Source organism: Phoxinus phoxinus (genome assembly GCF_949152265.1).
Source record: "Phoxinus phoxinus genome assembly, chromosome: 4".
Taxonomy (NCBI): domain Eukaryota; kingdom Metazoa; phylum Chordata; class Actinopteri; order Cypriniformes; family Leuciscidae; genus Phoxinus; species Phoxinus phoxinus.
Genome location: NC_136879.1, coordinates 24,984,591 through 24,998,591, shown reverse-complemented (window position 1 = coordinate 24,998,591; position 14,001 = coordinate 24,984,591). Strand labels below are relative to the sequence as shown.

Below are 14,001 nucleotides of genomic sequence, written 5' to 3'. Positions count from 1 at the left end.
GTCCTGTTTCCCCTCATCCTCCTAATTAGATCTTTAACAACAAACAAATGAAGACCTTTTACAAGCGTGTGCGGCATGGCCCGCCTCGTCCCCGCCAAAACGGGGGGGTTTGGGGGTTCAGAGACGTCCTTTTTGTCTAACACTCCCCGGCCCCGGCGTGTGCAACAATGGCTGAGTCCTGCCGCAATCTACATAAACATTCCGCCTAATTTCTGTGGAGCGGGAACGGCGGGACGCAAAATACGACATTACCGCACATACAACAAACACACCTGGTTTCTTTGTTAGCATTGACATAGAAAATTAGACCTGAAAAGCTGTTCGTTTTAATGCTGTGGCAGGAAAGGTCTTATCTAATAACGGCCTGCAGAAATTATGTTTATTATCCAGGTAGATCACGTCCAATGACAGTGCTATCTGAAGCAGAAACACGGAATAAAACGCAGTTAAAAACTGCCCATTTACTGTCTATAGAGAAAGCCATCTGGCGGAATAGGGCTGCTTGATTACCTCCGCTGGATAATTCTCTCTCTGAGCGCATGCAAATGATTCACTTTGACCAAGTGGAAGTGAAAAAAAAAAAAAAAAGTGGAGCTAAATTAAACACTGCCTTTTTTAAACATCAAAAGTTGCCACAATAATGGCTCCTCTGTGATGTTCCACGGTATTGTACGCTGCCAATCAGACGGAGAATAGCACTCGGAATGTTTTATGCCTCTGTGAATAACTCCGGGATGAACGAGGACGCGGGGTGTGAGTTTTGTGTGCGTCTATGTGTGTTCTTCCATTAACCTGTTAGCCTTCAGCGCCACTTTTGAAAAATCCCCAGAAATAGCATACCCAACCTAAAAAAGATTCAATTAATTTACCCTTTGTCCTAAAAGCTCAAGTATGGTCTCATTTGAAAGCTGACACCTGCCACTTTATTGGAAATGTAGAATGAATTATTGTCATAATGAAAAAAAAATTATGAATAGCTTCAAAGTTGTGTAAGTTATTAGAAATTTATTTTTATGAAACATCTTCATGAAAATTAAATTGAAGTTGGCCCGTCAGCACTCTAGAAATGCACTCCAGCTAAAGACACATGTCTGACCATGTTATATTTAAAATTTGAAGGTGATAAGTCTAAAACTCTGTATTTTGTTAAATGTTTTTCAAGATCATCTCAAATGACTTTATTTTGAATTGACTCTAAAATGCAAACTTGTGTTTATTGTCATCTATTAGCATCTATTCAGTCTATTGTCTCTATTGTTTTGTGGTGCAAACGAGCCCCATTCAGTGTCACTCTCTCCTGCACACATTTACACCTTTCCAGCCGGCTTATGGCCATAAATATTATTTTCCTTTGTCTCCATTATAATCGCTAACGACTGGCTAATCACGGTGTTTCACCCCCTAATTTCTTTCATAATCTTCACTTCACATTTGAAACTGTATCAAATGCCTTTCTTAAATAAAGAAATATTTCAGTAAGCATTCCGATTTAGAAAAAAAATCATAAAAAATAACAGCTAGATGGCAGGTGCAACTAGAGAGCTAGCTAGCATGTTAGCTTAGCACACCATCAATACACGACAATTTATGAGATTAAAAACCTGTTTGTGCTCCAAACTTACTTTATAGTGCAAGTCGAGTGTTTTAAATAATCTTCTATGAGCTTATTTGGCTTCAGAAAAGAAAATCAGACAGAAAATATATGATTTGATATTATTCTGCACTATTGTAAAGTCTATACCGATTGGCATTACATTATACATATAATCTATTATTATAAAAATACCTGACATGGCTCGAAGAACACAGGTAAATCAAATATCATTGCAATCATGTTTATTGTCTTCAAAACATCTTTATCTGCATGTTATAGCGATCTCTGAAAGCTAACGTTAGCTGTGTTTATGTCCTGGAAGGTCACAGGTTATTTCTTCTTCGTGAGCTTTCATATTTGGAAAAAACTGTGCAAATGGCGCCCTCAGCCTGCTGTATGGATTGAAAACACAGTACATCAGAGTATCCAGCGCTCTTTATGTATACATCGACGCATTTGGATATAAATTCAATAAATATTATTCCTGTCTATAGAAATATGATGTAAACCTATGATAATATATCAATATTTCTCCAAATCTGCACATTTTTGAGCCAAAAGCCCTGAGGAACGTTGTTTTGTCACGCGTTCTCAAGACAACAGCACCGGAGTTTTTTTCTGAATGGAGCAGCTGACGCTCATAATTCATATTAAAGGTATCGACTCATTTTTTCATTACATAAATCCTGACACAAATTAAGACATAACTGTCACTATAAGTTTATCAGAATACAATAGTGGTCAAATACTGAAACGTGAGACTTATATATTTTTAATGATGTATAGTTTGTCAAGGTAATAACATTAAATCTGATAGTAACTTTGAACCATTTAAAAAAAAAAACGCTTCAGAGCGTCCTCGCTCTGGTGAAGGTTAACAGGCACTGTGAACGCTTTCCTTTAACTGCAGACCCACAGTTAAACTACACAGAAAGCATAATATCTTCTCTTCTGCTTCCACAAAAACACATACCGAACTGTGTTGTGTACCACGGGCCTCTCCCCTTCACTCAAAGAGAAATCTAATTACTCTATAATGGCAGGTTTGGGGGGAGTGTGTGCATCGTTGACAGGTGATAGATGTGTAAACTCACTTCCCCCGACTTGATGAATAGTGGTATAGAAATGTGAAGCGCTCGTTCACGGTGGGTGTACGACAGCACCTCGTCTATTCATCATTTCGCCTCTACGAGCCGCACGGAGGCCCGCAAACACACTCTGAGGTCGTGTCTGAACAGCTGGGAGTAGGTCATCCAGATGTGCCTTTGTCTGGGCAACATCTGTACTGAGCCCAGACCCCCCAGCAAGGGGAGGGACGAGGGGGGCTGACATGGGAGCGAGCTCAGAATGGATGCACTCTGGAAGGTTGTCAACCGCACCATTACGAAGCCCATCTGGGTGCTTCAGAGCTGTTGCTGAGATGAAAGCACTGGTTGCTTTTTACTCCCCCCGCTCTACCACTGCAGCTTTGTGTTGTTATACATAATATCTGTCAGAGCAGCATCAAGAAACAGATCCATAAATACATGAATACGTAAATAAGAGGCCCTTTTATCAGCTGTTTAATGAACAGAGAGTGGCAATTTGTCACCGCTACAGGCCCTAGCACAGCACTGGATAGTCTTGTTTCTAGTCGCATTAAAGTAAAGGCCGCATCGAGTGACAGCCAGTGCAAGATTAAGACACGAGCAAGATAATGAGTGGTCAATATGATGCTCGAGTTAAAAATAATATGTAACAGCTGTTTTATTAATCATATTTGTTTAACACTAACAATGAGGGAGTCATAAGTAAGGAATAAAAGTTTGACAGCAATAAAAGGTAAGGTGGCTCATTTCTAGTTAAACACATGCCGCTCAGTTCGTATCAAACTGAGACTTTCTGTCCTGAATTACTCCTTATTTGTCAAAATGGACAGTAACTGTGAATGCTAGCCCTCAGGATGGTACTACTGTGCCTCAGGCAGTCATCTTTCCTTGAACACGAACATTTACTTGGCTAACATGTTTTTTGGGGGCAAATCATGCATAGGCCTGCTTGTATTTATCTGTAAGGATATGGTGAATGTGAGGTGCTAAAGTGCTAGATATAGGCATGAGATATATTTCTGTTTGAAATATTATTCACAGAAAAGCTGAAATCTGTCAACATTACGTCATCATATACAGTAAAATCAAGTATCATAAAAAATACACCAACACAAATCAAAACAAAATTACACCAATATCCCAAACAAAAAATAAAGCAAAAAAGCAACAAAATGCAAAACAAAATTAAATTTAAAAGCAACAACAAAAAAGAAAAATCAAAACAAACTACAAAAAACCCCACCACTAAACAAAAAGCAAAATTGAAAGCAAAAAGAAAGAAAGAAAAGCCAGAGTTAAGCTTCTACCTGTTTGTTTTTGTCTGTTAACCCATTGCTTTCTGCTTGATCTAGATCTTGAGAGTAAGTCAAATCAACATCTTATTCAACTAACTGACCCCTAACTGCCACATCAGACCACCTTCGTTGAGGACTTTTGGTCAAAACAATCGATTCAAGGACATTCTTGAGATGAGCTCTGTGTTTCACAGAGACACTGAAATTCTGTTCGTCCAGCAGAAAAGTCTTAGTAAAACTAAAATGTGTTTGCAATGCAATTTAACATTGTTGCTCCGCTCCTGAAGAAGGTGAAAAAAAAAAAAACTCAACGTGGATCAGGCTCAGCGCAGTCAGTACGGCTCACACCTGACCTGTCAGCAGTCTATTACCACAATTAGCCTGCTGATGTTAGCGGAATACTGCCATTTACAGACTCTTTTCATGGGGGGACGATGGAAAAGCTGACATTTCGCAATGTGACTTTCAAACACTTCTTTAAAAAAAGCTCAAGGACTGCGGCCTGCCTTGAAAATAGCATTTCACACAATCATCTACTCCAGGCAGAAATGTCAGTCGCAGAGAGGGAATCCGTACACTCGAACAAAAACACAGACTGCCGTTCTATAAAAAGCACTGACCCTGCAATTCCATACTCAGAGACATTATGTTTTATCTCTCGGTCTCTCAATCTCTCTCCACTCGAATAAAGCCGGTAGCACTCTTCCTCTCAAACAAATCCTCTACTAGGTGTCAATAAACTTGTCAAATGTGCCTCCAAATTAGCTTTCGAAATTTCCGAACATCCACAATTAGCTACCTCATTTCCACCTGTGTCATTTTTAAAGAATTACAAGTGCCCTTCGCCGCCTCCACAGACAATCACTCCCCATTCAGAGATGGTCTTTACTAGTCGTATATTTGAGTAATTATCATTACAACATGTCCCTTCTAGCTAGAGAAGGCATCGCATAATTTGTCTGCAGATAACGTTAAGCCTCGAAAATAATGAAAAAGCCTGTTTTGTGACTGGCGCTCACACCCCTGAGCATAGGTGGAGTGGGAAAGCGGACAGCTAGCCGCAAGATGGTGAAAACATACATCTATCTTCATCAGGAGCGTGACAGACAAGTATGAAGTGCGTTTCATATTTGCAGCATGGGCGGCTGGCACCGTAGAGACGGGCTGGCCTAGATTGCACCTGTGGACACCACAGCGAGCGAGGCAGACACAGCTGTAGTCCAGGGCCTGTCTGTCAGGATACCACAGCTAATGGAGAGTGACACGGGTTTTCTGTGGCTCCCGCTTCTCTAACTCACACGCGAGTGCGCGCTTTCACCTCGCCGAGGAAAAGAAGAACAGATGGAGGGAGGGGAAAAGGATGGAGAAACCTGAAAGAAGTTGGAGGGACAAGTCTCGCCCCAGGGACCCCGGTGGCCCTTTGTCCCCGGCCCAGGTGAGCCGAGGTGCTGAGGTTGTCAGGTCTCCAGTTTTAGGATGTGCTTTTGCGAGATGTGCAGTGTCAGATAACTCCTGTGAGTCATCTCTCTCCGTGTGCTAAAGAGCTAAGAGGAAGTGGGGCGGCGCTGCCAGAATGTCATTCGATAAACACCCGGTTCACTCTGACACACGCTGCAGGAGGTCTCGATACGTCAGATATTGTTTTACACACCTCCTCTGACAAGTATCTTCAAGCCGAAGGAGTACAAATGAGGAAAAAGTACTAGTGATCCAAAACATTAAATGTAAAAAGCAAAAGATTCAAAGAGAAGAGACGTAATGCATTCTTTCCAAATACAAGCTAACGGACATGTACTCAAATCTAGATCTACGGTGTCTATCAGGACCACTAGAGAGGCATGCAGTCCACTAACAGACATGTATAGGTCCAAGACAATGAAGCAGAGAGAAATGGCAAAGATTGAGGAAAAAGGCGAGAACAAGAAATAATACTTGAGGTGGGTGGAATAAAGAATGAAATATTGATGAGTGTTAAAGGATTAGTTCATTCAAAACGACAATTCTTCGTCATTTACTCACCCTCATGTTGTTCCCAGACTGTTAATGGGGACTGGAGCGTTTAAGCTTTAAAAAAGGATGGAAAAGCACCATAAAAGTATCAAAAAACTGGTCCTGCAGGACTGTGAATGAATCATTCTGTGAAATGGATCAACCGATTCATTGGAGGTTCAAAAACACGATTTGTTCACAAAACCAGGGCTACTTTTATTAAATATTTTTGGGTTTGTTTAAATTTGTATAATTTATTTTAAATTGAAAAAGCTGAATTAAAATAAAATAGAAATGTTAGATGAAAAAAATAAAGGAAAATTAAAATTAGTTTTAAGCATTACAATTACTAAATGGAAATAAATAAAAACTGAAACTGAAATAAAAAAGTAACCTAAAAAGTAATACGTATTTTTTAAACGATAAAGATGATAAAAGAACACAAAATTGACTAAATATTAAACTAAAATGAAAATCAAAATATTATTAAAAAAAAATTCTAATTAGTAAATAAAAAATACTGCACAAAACTCACATTTCTACTGAGTACCTCTAATGAACGCACCAAGGGCGGATGTCAAGATTTTAAGTAGAAACTGTAATTTCATTCCATATTTTACATATGCATCACTTTTTAGTCTCCATACATTGTAATGGAAAAGAGAGAATGTTACCCTTTTTTTCCATCTGAAAAAAGACAGTCATACAGATTTTAAAACACATGAGGGTGAGTAAATAATAGTCTATTTTTTCTGAACTATCCCTTTAAGCACTGCAGGTCGCACTATATAAGAAGGATGGAATGAAAATAATACTGAAACCCAAGATAGAGAAATACATAAATAAGAGGACACAGGATAAAGGAGAAAGAACAAGGGAGAGAGGGAAGCACAGGAGCAGGGACAAACCTTCCGCTGGAGTGTGACCAGAGGAGAGTGTGGAGAGAGAGGAAGTCAACTGGTGCAGTCTTTGACTTACACACACTGGCTTTCAAGCAGGACCAAACCAAACAAGAGAGAAACAACAGAAACATGACCATCGGCGCGGCGTCCTACTACACACTAACACATCAACACGGTTGGTTTGAGGGTGTTTTTATGGTCGTTGAAATGCAAACGTTGCTTTACTGGCTTTAACAAACATGCTGTAATATCTTTAAGTAAATGAATGTACATTTAACTATCATAATCAGTTTAAAACGCTAAACCAATCTGAAAAGAAGCTCGTAATGAACATGTTCCAAGACTCTAAAATAATATCTGCTGATCAGTCCTTACTAACTGAAGCGTAATGCTCTATCGCTACCAAGTGATGAACTGTTTCATGGGCCATACTGACACAGAGAGGCCAGGACGGCCCTGGCTATAAATAATGAACACCATTGAAATCACACACACCGTTTAGCCTAGCTAAAGTGTGTGTCTCATTTATTTTATTACCTTACTGCCAACCAATAATCATAAGATAGAAGCTGATCTGGATGACTCAGATCTTCTTCGTTCAAAAGTTTGAGGTCAAGATGTTTTTTTTAAATAAATTAATATTTTTATTCAGCATTAAATTTACTTGTATTAAATTGATCAAAAGTGACATTAAAGATATTTATAATGTTACAGAAAAGATTTTTATTTAAAAAAATGCTGTTCTTTTGAACTTTCTACACAAAGGATCCAGTAAACATGGATATCAGTTTCCACCAAATATTAAGCAGCACAACTATTTTCAACATTGATAATGAGAAATGTTGGTAATACTTTACAATAAGGTTTACGGAACAGATTTGGCCAACGCTCCAGTGCGTATTTGTGTTCGCGCTTTGGAGAAGGTCAAATGTTTCTATGTGATTTTGCAGCGGTGAGCAATGTAGCCAATCACAGACATTTTTTTGATCACTTGAAGGCAATGGCCAATCAGCGGTGTTTAATTTAGTCAGAATCCACTCACCGGACAAAACGGAAGGGTTTTTGTTCAGTGCCGAGTTACGCAGAGTCGCGAAACCTCTCATTAACAAAGTGTAGACACGATATAAGAGATTCATAGTGCAGTGATTAGAACGGAAGTTTGTGAAATCGCAATGAACTGACATGAGTGACAGCTTTTTAATGATTATGAAGGAAACGGTCTTTGCATGTTTTATAGGTTATATAATTAATTCAGAATTTGAATTAAAGTTTTGTTTTTCATGCTGTTAAGATGGCTGGCGGCCAACTACACGCGGAATTGACATCCACATATAAATGCAGAATTCACTCTCGAAAGTGTAATGGATGACATTGTGATAACCATAGCATGGGACAAAAATATGGCATGTCAAAATAGATACGCATTAAGGAAAGTAAATGCTTACTAATAAATAAATAATAAACATTATTTAAATATCTTTGAAATGCTATTCTAATTATTTGTAAAAGTAGGCTAATGACAATTTCTTACTCATTACATCTGCACTTTACATGAGCGCCCTCACTAATTTCAGAAGCAGTGATATGATTCTGGAACCGGGTCTGCCTAGGTTGAGAACCTCTGTTTTAAATATAATATTGCATCAAGCAGGTGGAGGAAGAGCAACAGCCTTCGGATGATTGACGGAGATTATGCGGCGATGAAGATGATCTGCAAGGGCCGCCTGCAACATCACCGTTTTGCCAGAGAACTACGCAGAGTAAAGTGCGACAGCTCGTCTGTCAGAGCGGAGCCTCTGACTTTCACCGTACCCTTGCCGGCAGGTTTGCGCAGGAGTTAACTGACTGACAGTCGGCACGCAAACACATCTCATCCTCCGCCTAGCAGCAAATGTATGCACAGCAGGGGTGTATAAATTGTGCTGCGCAATGGAGATCAGTTGGGTAATAGATGATGAGGTTCTCGGAAAAGGTCATCCTTAAATGTCAGTGCTCTGTCTCAATGGCTTTCTCACTTCTGTCACAACGCAACCATGGAGCGACTCCATCAGTCACAAAAGAGTGCAACTGCGCCATCAGCTGAAGACGCTAGCCATGGGGGGTGGGAGGGTGTTAAAATAACTACACTGGCCTAATAAACTTGGTCCAGTGGGCCACGTCCTTACCTAATCACATTCCTCTCCAAAAACAGACAGTATGACCCAAGCTTTCAATGTTCAAATGAAAATGAAGCTCACTGGATCTGAATTTCACAACGCGAGCCTCGTGTATGACTTCTTCGAACTATGATCACGAACTGTTTAAAAGTCTGTAGATGCCATCAGCTGAGAGTTATTTCATGTAGCTCTCGTTTTAAACTCAGAGCTCGCTCCAAACAAGCCTGGTATAATTCACACACATTAAACAGCAACGAGATGCAGAGAGCTATGTTTTTTCAGGCTAAGTTGGTTTCTTTAGCCGAGTGCTAATCAGAATCAAACACGTCTGATTGGGTGGAGAGGCATGACTGATTGGCTCACGCTCTGTCGACTGTGCTCCTTCAAACCGTGCGCTGAGCCACTTTTACGCCTGTCTGCCAATTACACCGGGGTGGATAGCTGTCTGCCGGAGAGCAGGTGTCAATGGAGCAAACTCGAGTATGTGCACGAGTCAAAATATGCAGTAAGCGCATGCGCATCCGCAAAAAAGGTGTGTAGATACTATGTCAGTGCACTGTAAAGTAAACTTTTAATAACTTTTATTTAGTCAGATAAACTCGATAAACTTTGTCAGATAACATTTTAATGGTTTAATTACCAAATGCAGAAACTGCACAAAAAAAAATTAAAGTACATTTTTACTGCATTTAATTTAAGCAACTTAATTTAAACTTAATAATATTAAACTTACGCTGTCAAGTTTGGAGGTGAGGGTGCAACTAGCAGACTTCATGATGCACTTGAATATATATATATATTTTTTTTTTTTTTTTCACAGAGCACAGAAAGTACTTTGGAGAAGAAGAAAAAGCCCAAGACCCGCAAATCCGTGGTCACAGTTTAATAAACTGTACCCAAGAAGTTCCAACTTGTGCGCTCAGATTTGTAAACCGTTCAATCTGTACCGACAAATTCATAATCCATGCCCACGCTTTCGCAATCCGTTCCTACACTCATGGAATTGTGGGCCACCCCTCATTTTAAAAATCTTTATGCCGACTGATTCAACTATGGCTCACCTATCTATTAAATTGACTGCTTTTGCTGTAGGTTTACGGTAATGTGATAAAATAATAACAATAAATCATGATTTTTCCTGGGTCAAAAATAGTCTTTGGTGGTGGTGGACGAACACGGTCATTCACACACAGTAAGTACCCAACCCATGTGAACTACGAGCCCAGTACTGACAATAAATGCAAAGAATATTATTATAATAATAATATTGTTTATAATATTAACTTATCATATTTATTCATGAAATAAAAATAATCACCGTCAGGACAGGTTATAAAACAAAGTACTTAGAACTATTTTATAAATGAAAATCTGTACATTTAAAGGGGTGGTAAAGTATGATTTCACTTTTCCAACTTTAGTTAGTGTGTAATGTTGCTGTTTGAGCATAAACAACATCTGCAAAGTTACAACGCTCAAAGTTCAAAGCAAAGGGAGATATTTGCTTTTAAAGAAATCGTTTTTTTAAGGACTACAACAAACGGCTGGTAGGGACTACACGACATTCCTCCGGGTTTAGTGACATCAGCAAGTCTAAAATGTACATAAACCCTGCCCCCGGGAACACGCAGTTGAGGGAACAAGTCAAATATTTGTATTTGTAATATTTGTATAGTATTTTGTCACAGAAGTGAGTCAGCTCAAACTTTAGCATCCATCTTTTCACATGCAATCGAAAGTCACTCTGTGTGCATCTCACAACAGTTCCTATACGAGCGATTTATAGATTACCATGACAGAATATGCTAATTGAAGATAGTTAACGCCACATCAGCAACATAAATTCATCAACTAACCTTTCAGAGACGTCCTGTTGCATTCTACATGTTGTCTCTCCATCTTTGTCTGACTCCGTTTTGACATTAAAGACAGAACAGTTTTTTTTTTTTTTTTTTTTTAAGACAGAACAGTTTCTGTCATTATAGTGTGTCTGCATGAGGTAATAGCAGCTGCTAACACACACATGAGCTCTTGAAACCCCGCCCTCTGCAGCAGCTCATTTGCATTTAAAGGGCCAAACACAAAACGGTGCGTTTTTGCAAATCCTCAAAAAGTGACAACTTTAACATGCTATATAAAAATATCTGTGGGGTATTTTGTGCTAAAACTTCACATATACACTTCTGGGGTCATCAGAAATTTATTTTACATCTTGTGAAAATGGCATTTTACCACCCCTTTAAATGTAAAAAGTCACTGAGTGAATGATTTCAAAAGTGAACAACAAAGTAACACATTACATAGAAAAAGTGGCAGGTCTATTATTTTGCATTTACACTTCAGGACTTAATGCACAGATCACTTGACAGAGTATCATATTATTTTGTTCCATCTATTGCTACGGTTGTCTATCGGATTCAATCGCGCATTTAAATCTGGTTGTCAATCCAGAAACTTTGCAATGTGTAGTTATCCACCCCGTCCCCACTATAGCCAAGAATTTAAGCATGCAGTTGTTAAGACCGCTGTATTCAATTCAATAATACACAATAAAACGATATACAAAAAGATGAATTAACAGAAGAGTTAACGAATCAGGAGCTTATTTTGTTCTTGTGTCGGTAGACTACATATTCCTAAAATGAGGGACGGAAAACAAATCTTTGCAAAACTATGGGAACGGATTGCGAAAGCATGGGCACGGATTTTGAATTTGTGGGTATGATTGAAAAAACTAAAATTCGGTGTACAAATCTAAATGACCGGTTTGTAAATTCATGGGTATGGTTTATTAATCCGTCGGCGTGATTTGTTAAACTGAGGGAACAATTTAAAAATGTGTAAGTACAGTTTATAAACTAAGGGGAAACATTGCAAAACTATGACCACGGATTTGCAGGATTTGTTTTTTTCTCCTACAGGTGACTTGTAGTCTCTGGGTCTGGTCAAAGCATAGGGACTTAGTGTTAATGCTCAGCTTAATGTAAAATGTTAATGTTTAATGTTTTTTAGTTTAACTTATTACATTATGTCTGACCAACTCTAATTCAGTTGGTACAAAAAATGTCCATAAGTTGAGTATACTCAAAGTCAAGCTGGTTGCCTAAAGTCTGAGTTCTCAATTTCAGATTTTTTACAGTGTATGAATGTGTGTATATAAACTTGGCACCTGCTATGGAATCACTTTCTGATGGCCAATTAGCCACGGCCATCATTTCCCATTGTGCTAAAGGCCAGACGTCAGCGAGAAGGCTGAGGGCTGTTCCTCCCTGCTGTTTATTTATTTAAGTATCCTTGCATCTTACAGACAAAGTCAGATTGATAGATTAAGCTATCCAGCCTCCGGATCAATAGTCACAGAGGAAACGAAGAAGCGACGGGGAACTGTTTAATGTGCACACACTGTGTTTTCCAGTCAAAGGCGAACAAAATTTGTCCGAATGACGGAAGAAGGCTTTAACGATCAAGAGCGCCGACGATTAAATGTGAAAACCCGACAAACCGTGAGAAATGAAAAGGCTCCCACGTGTAAGTCTGTTTGTAATGGTGTTTTGTGTGTAGGGAGTGGAAGGGGGGTTAGCGAAACAAATACAGCAGCTACGGTAAAGTACAAATGGCAGCGCGAGCAGAAGCCGGCCCCTGTGCCCTGATCTGTTACCAGTTTCACCGACCATAATCCTGACATTAACTAAATTAAGAAAACGGGGGGAATAAATGGTCACGGACCAATGGGTAGTGGGCCAACTTCTGCCAGCGCCATAAATCACATCTACAACAGGAAAGGAGGGGAAGAAAGCAGGAGCCTTGAGTCCTGTCCTTTCCTTCTAACTAAAGACTGTGTGTATTTGTGAGTGTATATGTGTGTGAGAGAGAGGACAGAGGCGGCTAGAGTTAAGAGCAGCATGAAGAGAGCAGCAGTCACACAGATCTACGGCCAGAGCGTTTACCTGGCCCTGTGCTCTGAGGGTATGCTGCGTAGCCGCCTCTTCCACGGGCCCCCCTACCTGAGCCACGCGCTGCCGCCACTGCTGCCGCCGCCGCTACGGGACCGTACGCTGTTGCCGGGAAGCCTGTGCGAGGGGTGGGGGTGGGGATAAGATGGGGTTGAGGAAAGAGGATAGGGGATAGTGGAAGAGAAAAGAAGGAAACAGGACAGAAAATGAGGAGGAATGATGAAATTAAAGGTGAGGTACAGGGTGGAAAAGGGGAGTAGTGAACGAATGAGATGAATAGAGAGTAAACAAAGATGGAAAATGGTGTAAAATGAGTAATAGTGAAAGAATAAGAGGACAGTGGATAGTGGAGGAGAAAGCAGAGGGAATGAGAGTACAAAAGAAGGAACGATGACAGGAAATGAGAAGGAATAATGAAATTAGAGGTGAGGAACAGGGTGGAAAAGGGAGTAGTGAAGGAATGAGAGGAATAGAGTAACAAAAAAGAGGGAAAATGGAGTAAAATGAGTAATAGTGGAAGAATAAGAGGAGAGTGGATAGTGGAGGAGAAGGGAGAGGGAATGAGAGTATAAAAAGATGGAACATGGTGGAAAAGGGGAGTCGTGAGGAAATGAGAGGAATAGAGTAAAAAAGGAGTGAATAGGGTGTAAAATGAGGAATAAGAGTGGAGAGGAAACAGGGTGGGAAAAGGGAAATGTAAAGGAATGAGAGGAGATGGGATTAAAAATGAGGCATAGTAATAGAATAAGAGGAGAGGAAATGAGAAAAAATAGGGAACAGTGCCCGAAAGTGAGGGAAGAGAGGAAAGAGAAACAAGAAAAATGATGTAAAAGGAGAGTTGAGAACAAATATAGGGAACAGGGTGGAAAATGGGCATTAGTGAAGGAATGAAAGGAGAGGAGAGAGCAGAGGAAAGTAAAAACAGGGAACAGGGTGAACAAAGTAATAGCGAAGGTATGAGAGGAGAAGATAGAGTGGTAAACAGGAGTAGGTCAAGAGTAGGAACAAGAGGACAGCAGAAGAG

At 39.8% G+C, this 14,001-nt stretch overlaps 1 protein-coding gene across 22 annotated transcripts in view; it reads right to left on the bottom strand.

The window, feature by feature from the left end:
* msi2b (musashi RNA-binding protein 2b) overlaps positions 1-14,001 on the bottom strand; it is a 245,566-nt gene that overhangs the window by 21,243 nt on the left and 210,322 nt on the right. For 6 of the 22 annotated variants that reach the window (XR_013797153.1, XM_079609469.1, XM_079609478.1 and 3 more), the window contains exon 11: positions 12,972-13,094. The exons of 9 other annotated variants lie outside the window; for them this stretch is intronic. Coding sequence is in view for 10 of the 13 variants with exons in the window: in XM_079609469.1 (XP_079465595.1) it covers positions 12,972-13,094 (123 nt within the window). In the remaining 3 variants the exon portion in view is untranslated. Of the gene's footprint in view, positions 1-9,839; positions 10,163-11,479; positions 13,095-14,001 lie in introns of those variants that run through there. 7 more of the 22 variants (XR_013797154.1, XM_079609470.1, XM_079609466.1 and 4 more) reach the window with 2 other exon arrangements.